Source organism: Phycodurus eques, chromosome 20, assembly GCF_024500275.1.
Source record: "Phycodurus eques isolate BA_2022a chromosome 20, UOR_Pequ_1.1, whole genome shotgun sequence".
Classification (NCBI taxonomy): domain Eukaryota; kingdom Metazoa; phylum Chordata; class Actinopteri; order Syngnathiformes; family Syngnathidae; genus Phycodurus; species Phycodurus eques.
Window position 1 is genome coordinate 15,413,371 of NC_084544.1, and position 13,699 is coordinate 15,427,069.

The 13,699-nt window shown below is 42.4% G+C and overlaps 1 protein-coding gene across 1 annotated transcript in view; it reads right to left on the reverse strand.

Annotated features, from left to right (window-relative positions):
- Nucleotides 1-13,699, reverse strand: part of gmeb1 (glucocorticoid modulatory element binding protein 1) — an 80,654-nt gene that overhangs the window by 26,385 nt on the left and 40,570 nt on the right. The window contains 3 exon segments of the mRNA XM_061664204.1: nucleotides 2,790-2,912; nucleotides 3,089-3,226; nucleotides 3,320-3,430. Coding sequence (XP_061520188.1) covers nucleotides 2,790-2,912; nucleotides 3,089-3,226; nucleotides 3,320-3,430 — 372 coding nt within the window.

Sequence of the window (13,699 nt, forward strand, 5' to 3'; positions counted from 1 at the left end):
CTCACACTGCACCCGACCCCTATGACCCCTCCCATAGGTGGTGAGCCTATGGGAAGAGGGACCCACTACCAGTACTGGTACAGCTACAAAATAAAGATGAAAAATCAACACTATCACCTACTACAAAGGCAAAATTAAATATCAATACTGCTAATACAACAAGCGGCTCATTTACTACCACCAAGAGAAATTGCATAATTTGACTGAGATTCGCTACAGTTAAGGACTGATTGTGAGATACTAGAAGGATTCAATCGTAGGACACAGTTTATCTATATTGTCACAGTCATTGAACAAGTCAGAGTAGTATCCGACCCAATCTTTGGGGACATTCAAAATACACAACTTTCTACAGGAAGTAAACGTGCAAACCAAATCAACCAAATCACAGTCAAAGCCAACTTTTAAAGGCAGCAGTTTTGCAACTACTGTTACCACAATCCTAATCTTCTAACCAGGTTCAACGGCAAAGTATGTCAATTGCACAGATCAACAGCATTTGTGTGTGCTGCAATAAAGGTCACCTGTTGGAGGAGTGTCCACGATTTGAAGATAAAGCACAAAGGGACATGATGAACTTTCTAAAGGAGAAAGGAGTCTGCTTTGTTCGGACCCTATTAGGACCCTATTGGGGTGGGTTATTATTTGCACCCTTAATAGAGACAGTGATGAGCGGTGTGAGATTGGCCACACTGCTGTCACTGTCAAGAGCATATCCATGGAAAGAGAGATAATCATGGCATGTTTGCAGGCACTCAAATACAGGTGGTTGGATGATGGCTGCAGTGCAACAAGTTCAGGTGCTGCTGTGATCTGGAGGTAAAACGATAGACTCCCAAAACATCTCTAAGAAGGCCTCGATTTGTCATTCAAGCAGGTGGAGCACACAGCGGCGTCTGGCGCTCCCCTCTGTCTTGGCATGTCATTCCAGCTGCTCCAGCTTGCTGTCTTGTGGAATTCTCTCATCTGGCGTTGCCAGTCAGGTGGACCTACCCTTCTAACATGGTGCTCCTGATGTTCCTCAGCTTAGTGGGACACCAGCTGCGGTAACTGCAACCTCTGTAACTGCTTCTCCAAGCAAGGAGTCACTGCCTGCACTGGTCAGAGCCCTAGAGGAGAGTCTTGAGATGCTGACAATGAAGCACATGGAGGACAAGGCCAAGCTGAAGGAGCATCAGAGGTACACGACACAACCAGGGCAACTGCATTAGGGGAAGACCAGAATGGAGGAGCAGCAGGCCGAGCTACAGAAGCACCTCAGGGTAGCCCGGAGGGAGACGTGATGCTCAGGAGGCCGAGGACCGCAACATTGAGATGTCTGATATGGCAGACAAAGAGATGGCTACTCTGGACAAAGAAATGGCTGAAGAGCTAACAGAGTTTCTGCAGGTGGAGGTGGACATTAGTGTCGTGCAGAGACCCTTGGAGGAGCATGTGCTCAAAGTTAATAGGGGGTACATTGAACAAGAGTTTGAAATGTCTTAGCATATAGTATTACAGGCTATTCATCAAAACAGAATAAGAGAAGACACTTTGCCTTAAGAACACCAGGAATTGCAGTTTCTAGCAAAGGTGCGAACCATTCGCTGAGTTGTTAATCGGAATGATAACAAACCCACCACTTAGTATTTTGTGCGCAAATTACACCTATTTGTGTGCATATATTAGCATTTTGTGTGCATGTCACAACTATATAATGGCCAAAATAAAAGTCCCATGTCATGCTCTGTACATGTTAGTAGATATATTATATAGAACTGTTTTTTGTTACAATGAAACACAACTACAAAATTGTTTTTAGAAACCGGTGGACCTCACATTCTCCATTCACGGCATAGCATTGCTTCTCTGCCTTCAATTACTTTGTAATTATATAGATTTTGTTTTTTACATTGGAATGTTCGACACATTAATTAAGCACCTAATGCAGGACAATAAATAAAATATATCAACAATATATTCATAACATTCATGATCTTGACTGAATTTACCAAACCATTATCATAAAGGAAAATGCAATAATGAAAATTGCACAACTTCTATTGCGTTAAAATACAATGACGTCAAATGATGACACAAGATGGAAAGGAAGTGAAAAACAATTGAACCACTTTTTAAATAAAAATTAAGATTTCAAATCCTCAGAGTTTTAGTCAAATTGGACTACTTTCAGATTTTCTTAGTCCTCTGTCAAAGCAAACAAGTTCCCTTTGTGTTTTAAGCAAAATAAGACATTCACGGACTTCCGCTTTTGGAAAAGTGATCGACATTACTCCCTATTTTCTGACATGTTTGAAATGAAACACTAACCCAGTCATTCCAACAAGTCTGTGGTCTGCCCAATTTAAAATCCTAAGCCCCACCAAAACCTTAAATCAAAATTCTGATCAACATATGAGGCTAGAACCAATAATTTTGCCGTATTCTGCTTATTTTAGGCTGCTCATTTTTTTATTTTTTTATTATTCTGATGTTTACTGAAAATGCATACAGATCCACCATTCTGCATGGCCATGCCGCTGAACAGGACAGGTAAATAAATAAATAAATACAGTTATTGTTGGCTGTCATATTGTCCGAAACGATAATTTTTTGTTGTTGTTGCAGATTTACAGATGTTTTTGATAGGGGGCTGGGTCCAATTAGGATAATGCATGTTAAGTCACAATGTGTTCAACTTTCTGTGTTCTAAAAAGTATTTACGTGGTATACAGAAGGTCATTTCTTAACAGCAAAAAGTATGGTAATACCCTTGCAAACCCTTGTGTTTCAATGTATGCAATACTCACTGCAAAGAATGCCAAGTATTTGCTCCTGACTAGGATCAGTTTGCAGCCTCCTCTTGACCACCATCTTCTTGACAGAGTTGAGCAGTCCAAACACCTGGCCAAGGTTACTAAGCACTGCAACTTCTACCGGAGAGGAATTGTGATCAATTGGTCAGAGAGAAAGGATAAACAAGTTTAGCTTTTGCAACCACAGAACCATTGCTGATTCCAGGTGCTTCTTCTACCGATTCTCTGAGCTTGCCCTCAATATTAAATTTGGTCTGATTATCTTGTCTGGCAACAAATAAAAATCTCTGTACCTGTGTTCTGCAAGACAACTGACTCCTTCAGCAAATGCAAGCTGTTCAGCAGATCCAGCAGCTCAGTACTGATTTTGGTGACAACTTCACCCAGCAAACCCACATCAGCAATTCCTTTCCAGAAATTTAGCGTATCCTCTGGAGACATGCAGGTAATAGTACAGCACATTTGGTTTCTTTGAAATGCGTTAGGTATATTGAAATGACTGATACACAGTGGATATTAGGTACCTGAGATGTCATGAGATTCCTTGTTTACTGATTTTGCCGAACTTGAGCTCCAGTCCGCCTTTTCACTCGGTCTCTCTGTCTCTCGTACTTTATTACCAAATGACTCCTGAGCTGCAATAGTGACACAAGAGAACATGTTCAAATTGTAATAAAAGTTAAAATAGACCCATTTGCCGATGTCAAGGCATAAGTACAGCTAAAAACCCCAATAACAAGAGTTTTCATGATTTGTGCTTTGGGGGTGCTGCCTGAGATTTTTTTGTGGGTTGATTTTCCAAACAGCTGTTCGACGTGTATGTGCCATGTGCGACAACCGTCAATTGCGCACCTCTGGCCGATCGTTAATGGGGGGCGGGGGGGACCGGTGTGCCCCCCGCCCCCACACACACACAGGATGCTGCCCTGGGCAGGTGCCCATATCAGAAATCACCACTGCTTATGAGCACTTCGACAGTGGCCCGCAGGAAGACTAGCATCTCTCCAACAATGAGTTCCTCTTTGACATCTTCACAGCGGGACTCAACCAGTAACCCTCTGGTTCCAAAGCCCAAGTTTTCACCGTTGAGCAACTGACCACTTTTTGGTAGAGATTTTGAAATAATCTGGTTGCATTCCGCGACCCTAGTGAGGAGAAGCGGCTCAGAAAATGGATGGATGGATGAATGGATGGATGCATTCAGAGTGTACGTGCTGTGAGTCATTATTGGTACAGTGTCGTCAAGCATGTTTTTTACAGCCACACTGCTAACTAAATTGCAAGCAGACTTAGCATGTAATTTCTTTTAAATATGAACTGTTTCAATATTAATCTACAGTGGAACCTCAGGTTATGAACTTCATTTGTTCCATGACCCTGTTTGTAACCCGAACGTCCATTAAAATGAATGGGAATGCAATTACCGTAATTTCCCGTGTATAATGCACACCCATGTATAATACACACCCCCAAAGTTGACCTCAAAATTCTGGAAAACCCTTCCTTCCTATAATGCATTTTTACAATGCATGATTTCGCTTCTACCCATATGATCAAAACATGAAGTATTATCGATATTTTGTTAGTTTATTCAAAGAATTATTAAGTTAAGCACTTTAGTTTTATTGACTTGCTCTCATTTTTAAATTCACAGACCTACTTGTATTGACCAAATGAGAAAACACACAGTTCTCCTCATATGTTTTATTACCAAGGCAGATTTTGTAAGATTGTACAATTCTTTAAAGAAGACAAATAGGATCAGGTGAAACACATTACATTTTATTTTAATGGGATTTAAATTAAACTGTCAAGCTTTTCAGAAAAGTAAAGACAGCTCGGCCCCTCTGCTCAGCGGAAGAAGATGGATGGATGGATTAAACAAAACATAACCATAAAGAAATTAATGATTAATGAAATCGAAACAAAACAATACTTTCACAAATTCTGCCTGGTTATGTAAACTTATGAGCACAACTGTACATACAGTGGGTATGAAAAGTATTCAGACACCCTTAAATATATTTGACTTTTTTATATTGCAGCCATTTGCTAAAATCCTTTAAGTTCATTTTCTTCCTCAATGAACACACAGCACCCCATATTGACAGGAAAAAAAACGGAATTGTTGAAATCTTTGCAGATTTATAACAAAGAAAAACTGAACTATCACACAGCCATAAGTATTCAGACTCTTTGCTGTGACACTCATATTAAACTCGGGTGCTGTCCATTTCTTCTGATCATCCTTGAGATGGTTCTACACCTTCATTGGAGTCCAGCTGTGTTTGATTATACTGATTGCACTTGATTAGGAAAGCCACACACCTGTCTATACGAGACCTTACAGCTCACAGTGCATGTCAGAGCATGAGGTCAAAGGAACTGCCTGAAGAGCTCAGAGACAGAATTGTGGCAAGGCCCAGATCTGGCCAAGGTTAAAAAAAAATTCTGCTGCACTTAAGGTTCCTAAGAGCACAGTGGCCTCCATAATCCTGAAATGGAAGACGTTTGGGACGACCAGAACTCTTCCTAGAGCTGGCCGTCCGGCCAAAGTGAGCAATCGGGGGGGGGGGGGGGGCCTTGGTGAGAGAGGTAAAGAAGAACCCAAAGATTACTGTGGCTGAGCTCCAGCGATGCAGTCGGGAGATGGGAGAAAGTTCTAGAAAGTCAACCATCACTGCAGCCCTCCACCAGTCAGGGTGTTATGGCAGAGTGGACTGACAGAAGTCTCTCCTCAGTGCAAGACACATGAAAGCATGCATGGAGTTTGCAAAAAAAAAAAAACATGAAGGACTCCAAGATGGTGAGAAATAAGATTAATTGGTCTGATGAGACCAAGATAGACCTTTTTGGCCTTAACTCTAAGCGTACAGTCCCAACAGTGAAGCACGGTGGTAGCATGCTGTGGGGGTGTTTTCAGCTGCAGGGACAGGACGACTGGTTGCAATTGAAGGAAAGATGAATGCAGCCAAGTACCGGGATATCCTAGAAGAAAACCTTATCGAGAGTGCTCAGGACCTCAGACAGGGCCTAAGGTTCACCTTCCAACAGACAATGACCCAAAGCACACAGCGAAAATAGCGAAGGAGTGGCTTCAGAAGAACTCTGTGACTTTTCTTGAATGGCCCAGCCAGAGCCCTGACTTAAACCTAATTGAGCATCTCTGGAGAGACCTTTAAATGGCTGCCCACCACTGTTTACCATCCAACCGGACATAACTGGAGATGTTCTGCAAAAGGAATGGCAGAGCATCCCCAATTCAGGTGTGAAAAACTTGCACCATTCCCATAAAAGACTCATGGCTGTATTAGCTCAAAAGGGTGCTTCTATAAATACAGAGCAAAGAGTCTGAATACTTATGGCTGTGCGATATTTCAGTTTTCTTTTTTAATAAATCTGCAAAAATTTCAACAATTAAATTTTTTTCTGTCAATATGGGGTGCTGTGTGTCCATCAATGAGGAAAAAAAATGACCTTAAATGATTTCAGCAAATTGCCGCACTACAACAAAGAGTGAAAAATGTAAGGGGGTCTGAATACTTTTCTGTCAAACTGCTGAAGTTTGCAATGACACCACTGTCATCGGCCTCATCAAAGATGGTGAATTTTGCTGACTCGTCACCATGGTGCGGCCGACACAACCTGGAACAGAACACGCTCAAGACTGTAGAGATGATCGTGGACTTCAGGAGGCATACTTCGCCACAGCTGCCCCTCACGCTGTCCAGCTGCCTTGTGTCAACCGTCGAGACCTTCAAGTTCCTGGAAATTACAGTCTCTCAGGACCTGAAGTGGGCGATCAACATCAACTCCGCCCTCTAAAAGGCCCAGCAGAGGATGTACTTCCTGCGGCTTCTGAGAAAGCACGGCCTGCCACCGGAGCTGCTGAGACAGTTCTACACAGCCGTCATCGAATCAGTCCTGTGTTCTTCCATCACAGACTGGTTTGGTGCTGCTACAAAAAAGGACAAACTCCGACTGCAACAGACAATCAAAACTTCTGCAAAGATTGTCGGTACCCCCCTACCCAGCCTTGAGGGCTTTACACGCTGCCAGAACTAAGACAAGAGCGTGCAAAATCCTCTTGGACCCTACACCTCCTGGTCACCAGCTCTTCCAGCTCCTTCCCTCAGGTAGGCGCTACCGATCAATACAAACTAGAACTAGCAGACATTCAAACAGCTTCTTCCATCTTGCCATCAACTTCTTAAACAGTTAACTTACAATTCCATTGCAACATGCTGCCAATTTTGTTTGTCTTGAGTTTCTTGTCACATTTCTGTCGGGCCAATTATACATTACTCGTGCACTCACTGTAGTAGTCTCGCCACACTGCACGAATTGCATATCTGTTGTTGACCAATACTGGCCACTCATGCCAGAGTAGCATCTGCACCACTTGCACACTGACTGAGGAGTATCTGCAACATTTGCACAATCAACATTGTCCCAGATTATCGCGCTACTAGTCACTTTAAACTGCATACACTCCTTAAAGTCTCAGCGCCCTTTGCACAATGGTCATTGCACCGGACTATTGCTATATTAGTCATTCAAACTGCTGTAAGTGCTAGAGGAGTCTGCCTCTTTTTGCACAATTGTCAAAAAAATAAATTAAAAAAAATAAAATAAAATAAAAACTATTGTACCGGGATTACAAGATAACTAGCAACCCTTTATTGCTCAGTGACTGTTTTTCTCAATCTTTATGTCTCAAAAGTGTCTGTTGTCGTACTAGAGCGGCTCCAACTACCGGAGGCAAATTACTTCTGTGTTTTTTGGACATACTTGGCAAAATAAAGATGATTCTGATATGCAATCATATATACCCCTGTCATATTGGAATGAACATGTAGGCTACATCTTTTCATAACCTCTAGGTGGTGGTGGCATATTATAATGAAAGTGTACACCTTCTTCATAACCTCTAGGTGGTGGTGGCATATTGAATTGAAAGTGTACAGCTTTTTCATAACCTCTAGATGGCAGCATACATTTATAAAATGGAAAAGTTTTAGTTTTTTTCCATTTCCCCCTATACTTATGTATAATGTGCATTATTGACTTCTGACAATTTTGATTGCTTCGCTCACATTATTACCAGCGAGCGCTTTCTCATTTTGTTTTTGTTAGTGTAATAAAGAGCAAAAACAACAACAACAAAGATACAGTGCCTATCTTACATGCATTGCGTAATGCACAGTCAATGACAGTTGCACAATGCGAGAAGCACAGCACAAACATCCATTCATCCATTTTCTGAGCTGCTTCTCCTCAATAGGGTCACGGGCGTGCTGGAGCCTATCCCAGCTATCATCGGGCAGGAGGTGGGGTACACCCTGAACTGGTTGCCAGCCAATCGCAGAGCACATACAAACAACCAACCATTCACACTCACATTAACACCTACGGGCAATTTAGACTTGTCAATTAACCTACCGAGCATGTTTTTGGGATGTGGGAGGAAACCGGAGTGCCCGGAGGAAACCCACGCAGGCATGGGGAGAACATGCAAACTCCACACAGGCGGGACCGGGGATTGAACCGCGGTCCTCAGAACTGTGAGGCAGAAGCTCTAACCAGTCGTCCACCGTGCCGCCACAGCACAAACAGCTTCGTGGTAATAGTAATATGTCATGTTTTCTTTTTTGTAGATCTTAGCCTTCAGTTCTACGGTGTGGGTTGGTAAATAAAGATCTATGAAGAAAATGGAGCGAGTGTAGCTTCTGCATTGACCGTCTGCACCCCAACCCCCACCCCGTCGGCAAACCACACTGAAATATTGGACGTAACCCGAATTGTTCGTTAAATGGGTCGTTCGTAACCCAAGGTTCCAGTGCATTTTCTATTCTGCTCGTCCTCATTAGGGCTGCAAGTGAGGTGGAGCCGAGCCCATCTTACTTTGGCCGAGCAGCTGGTCACCAGTTAATCGCTGGGCACATATCAAACACAACATACCGTAAAGCAGGGATGGGCACAATTTTTTTGTCAGCACCACCAGGGGTCACATCGGACCGCACAGTTCCTAACGAGATGTGTGACAAAAATGCCATTTTACACATGGACAAATATAGGTGGTGCCTTGAAATATGAGTTTAATTTGTTCTGTGACCATGCTCATAACTCAAAACACTTTCCCCACTGAAATTAATGGAAATGGCGTTAATCTATTCCAGTCCCCCCCACCCCCCCCTTCCAATTTTTTTATTTTTTAATTGGGGAACATAGCACTCAAAAATATTGTACTTCATGAAAAACAGAGTGACAATATAAGTAAATAGAATGTAAAGCATTAACTAGTTTAGGCCTCATGATCTAATGCTTCATCCATTAGTCTGCTGTGCCTACCTTGGCCACCAGGAGGCAGTACCGCATAATACAGTATATGATATATGTATATGCAGACAAACAAAGAATAGGCCTCTTCTTCTGTAATACTATTCAGTAGGTTGCTGTACTATTAGTCTTTTTTTCATACAGGATGAAGAATATATGCCTGTATTGTTATATTATCTGCCTGTTTTGTTCGACCATATGCATTTAAATAGCCATTGCTGAAAGAGTTCTAAAACCGCAACTATTGTTGCTAACGGTTAGGATTTCTATAGCGTTTTCCATTTATTTGGTCCTTCCTTGTTAGCATTAAGCTAGCAGACCTTAACGCAAAGTTATGTAGTTGTTTTAAAAACACAATATGTAATTATCTTGCTTTATGTTCAGGTTGACGGCAAACCTTAACTGGGAGTAGCACTGAACAGCTTGATGCCTTGGGATTGCAGTCTAACCTCATCTGTCAGCCTATCCATCACCACTGCAACCAGGAATGGGTGAGCCTGCTGATCCCAGATGCGTCCCACCTCCACCTTAAATTCCTCTGTCACACCAACAGCACACCTCACCACTTTTCTGCTGCCCTCATACATGTCCTGTATTATTCTAACATATATCTCTGCCACTCCAGACTTCCACAAGCAGTACCACAGTTAATCCCTGTAATAGGGGTTTTTCTATATCTACAAAGACACAATGTAGCTCCTTCTGACCTTCACTGTACTCCATCAAGGGAAAATATGTGGTAACGTGGTACTCTTTCCAGGCATGAAACCATACTGTTCTGAGTCTAACCTCCAATACGTTTTACCATAACTTCATTGTGTGTCTCATCAAATGTATTCCTCTATTGTTCCCACCGCTTCACACTGCACCCTTGTTCTTAAAAATGAGCACGAGCACACTTTTCCACCATTCCTCAGGCATCTTCTCACCTGCTAGCATACCGTTGAACAAGCTGGGCAAAATATCCACAGCCATCTCTCCTAGATGCTTCCATACCTCCACACATATGTCATCAGGACCAACAGCCTTTCCATTTTTCATCCTATTCAGTGCCTTTCTACCTTCCCCGTGACTAACCATCAGCACTTCCTGGTCCACTACACTTGCCTCTTCTACTCTTACTTATCTCTCATTTTCTTCATTCATCAACTACCCAAAGTCTTATTTCCATCTATCTACAGAATCCGATAACTCAATGCATTTGTGTACCTGATCATCTGTATATGTGTATCCACAGTAGATCTACAATGTTTGCCTAAACATTTATTTCCCTCATTGTATAACCCTAATTCCAATGAAGTTCGGCTGTTGTGTTAAACATAAATAAAAACACAATACAATGATTTTCAAATCATGTTCAACCTATATTTAATTGAATACACTACAAGGACAAAATACAAAAAAAGAGAAAGTTGAGGAATGCTCATCAAACACCTGCTTGGAACATCCTACAGGTGAACAGACAAATTGGGAACAGGTGGGTGCCATGATTAGGTTTAAAAGGAGCTTACCTGAATTGCTCAGTCATTCACAAGCAAAGATGGGACGAGGTACACCTCTGTGAACAAGTACGTGAGAAAATAGTTGAACAGTTTAAGGACAATGTTCCTCAACGTACAATTGCAAGGAATTTAGGGATTTCATCATCTACGTTCCATAATATCATCAAAAGGTTCAGAGAGTCTGGAGAAATCACTGCATGTAAGCGGCAAGGCCAAAAACCAACATTGAATGCCCGTGACATTCGATCCCTCAGGCGGTACTGCATCAAATACTGACATCAATGTGTAAAGGATATCACCACATGGGCTCAGGAAGCCATTTATCAACAACACCCAACAACGCCGCCGGGCTCTCTGGGCCCGAACTCATCAAAGTTGGACTGATACAAAATGGAAAAGTGTTTTGTGGGCCGACGAATCCACATTTCAAATTGTTTTTGGAAATTGTGGACGTCGTGTCCTCCGGGCCAAAGAGGAAAAGAACCATCCGGACTGCTATGGACACAAAGTTCAAAAGCCAGCATCTGTGATGGTATGGGGCTGTGTTAGTGCCAATGGCATGGGTAACTTACACATCTGTGAAGGCACCATTAATGCTGAAAGGTACATACAGGTTTTGGAGAAACATATGCTGCCATCCAAGCAACGTCTTTTTCTTGGACGCTCCTGCTTATTTCAGGAAGTCAATGCCAAACCACATTATGCACGTGTTACAACAGCGTGGCTTCGTAGTAAAAGAGTGCGGGTACTAGACTGGCCTGCCTGCAGTCCAGACCTGTCTCCCATTGAAAATGTGTGGCACATTATCAAGCGTAAAATACGACAACGGAGACCCCGGACTGTGGAACAGCTGAAGCTGTACATCAAGCAAGAATGGGAAATAATTCCACCTACAAAGCTTCAATAATTAGTGTCCTCAGTTCCCAAACATTTATTGAATGTTGTTAAAAGAAAAGGTGATGTAACACAGTGGTAAACATGACCCTGTCCCAGCTTTTTTGGAGTGTGTTGCAGCCATAAAATTCTAAGTTAATGATTATTTGCTAAAACCAATTACGTTTATCAGTTTGAACATTAAATATCTTGTCTTTGTAGTGTATTCAATTAAATATAGGTTGAACATGATTTGCAAATCATTGTATTCTGTTTTAATTTATGTTTAAGACAACGTCCCAACTTCATTGGAATTGGGGGTTGTACAAGGATGACACATAGGAAGTCGTACAGTGTGGTTCAAATAGGAGGCATGATAGAAGTTTCTCCCCCCCTTAACTTATACATACAGTGTAAATACATGAACCAGCCCTGTGCTCGTGGAAATACTCATGTGGGCAAATGGTCCATTCAAAATAAACTTGTTCGGAGCGGGCAATAGGTGACGATGAGCAAATCTGAGGCTATGGATTCTGCACCGACCAACTTTACAGAAGACATCTCTCAACTCTACCTGTGGCACTTATTAAATAGAGTATTTTGCTGTCTTAATTAACATACAATGTAATAAATGTTGCCCACTCGAAATCCATTGTAGCCTGGTCATCCTGAAAAGGGATCCCTCCAACTATGGTGCCTTCTCAGGTTTCTTATTCTTTCCAAATTTGAGTTTTTACTTGCCCTACTGGGGGGTTTAGACCAGGGGATGTCAATGGCAGACCACTTAATACAAAAGCTGGGCATGTTAAAAGTCAAATTACAATCTGTTCCAGACTAATTTATCTTCTACGTTCCTTCCATTAGAAACAGGCAAAGGCTACAATACCATTCCAAGCAGTTCATTCCAGTTCATATAGGTACCATGGTGGAGGACCAGAGGAGAAAGCATAGAAGTCCTACTCGCACTAAATGAGCAACATGGATACACAGCACCGCAGGAAGATCACAACTTCATCTGACCAACAGACGACTTTCATAAGAGTTTGCCAACAATCCTCAAAAGTAGGGATGTTTGTCACTTTTTTTCCAGACGGATACCAGTACGAGTTTTTAATATTATGAAGAGTTGATGAATGAAGAAAATGAGAGAGAAGGAACAGTAGAAAAGACAAGTGTGTTGGACCAGGAAGTAAGGGGGAAGTTAAAAAGGCACTAAAGAGGATGAACAATGGAAAGGCAGTTGGTTTTGACCACCTTGTTCAACAGAATTCTAGCAAGTGAGAAGATGTTTGAGGAATGGAGGAAATGTGTGCTGGTGCCCATTTTTAAGAACAAGGAGCTGTGGGTACCACAGAGGAATAAAGGTAATGAGCCACACAATGAAGTTATGGGAAAGAGTAGTGGAGGCTAGACTCAGGACAGAAGTGAGTATTTGTGAGATGAGGTTAGACTAGAGTCCTCGTGGACCATGATGTTTGCAGATGACTGTGATCTGCAGGGAGAAGGTGGAGGAAAAGTTAGAAAGGCATCCACTGGAAAGGAGAGGAATGGAGATTAGCCGAAGTAAGACAATATATGTGCATGAATGAGAGGTGGCGGTGGAAAAGTGAGGCTACAGGGAGAAGAGATAGCGAGCGTGGAGGACTTTAAATACTTGGGGTCTACAGTCTAGAGCAATGGTGAGTGTGGTAAGGAAGTGAAGCGAGTCCAAGCAGGTTGGAACGGGTGGAGGAAGGTGTCAGGTGTGTTATGTGACAGAAGAGTCTCTGCTAGGATGGAAAGTGGTGAGGCCAGCCATGATGTACGGATTAGAGACAGTGGCACTGAAGAGACAACAGGAAGCAGAGATGGTGGTGGCGGAAATGAAGATGTTGCGGTTCTCTCTAGGAGTGACCAGGTTGGATAGGATCAGAAATGAGCTCATAAGAGGGACGGCTAATGTTAGATGTTTTGGAGACAAAGTTAGAGAGAGCAGACTTCGATGGTTTGGACACGTCCAGAAGAGAGATAGTGAGTACATTGGTAGAACAGTGAGTAGGATGGAGCTGCCAAGCAAGAGAACTCGAGGAAGACCAAAGAGAATGTTGATTGATGTAGTGAGGGAAGAAATGAGGGAAGTTGGTGTTTTGGTGTTGTAGAGGAAGATTCAGAAGATAGGCTTACATGCAAAAGGATGAAGGACTCTGACGA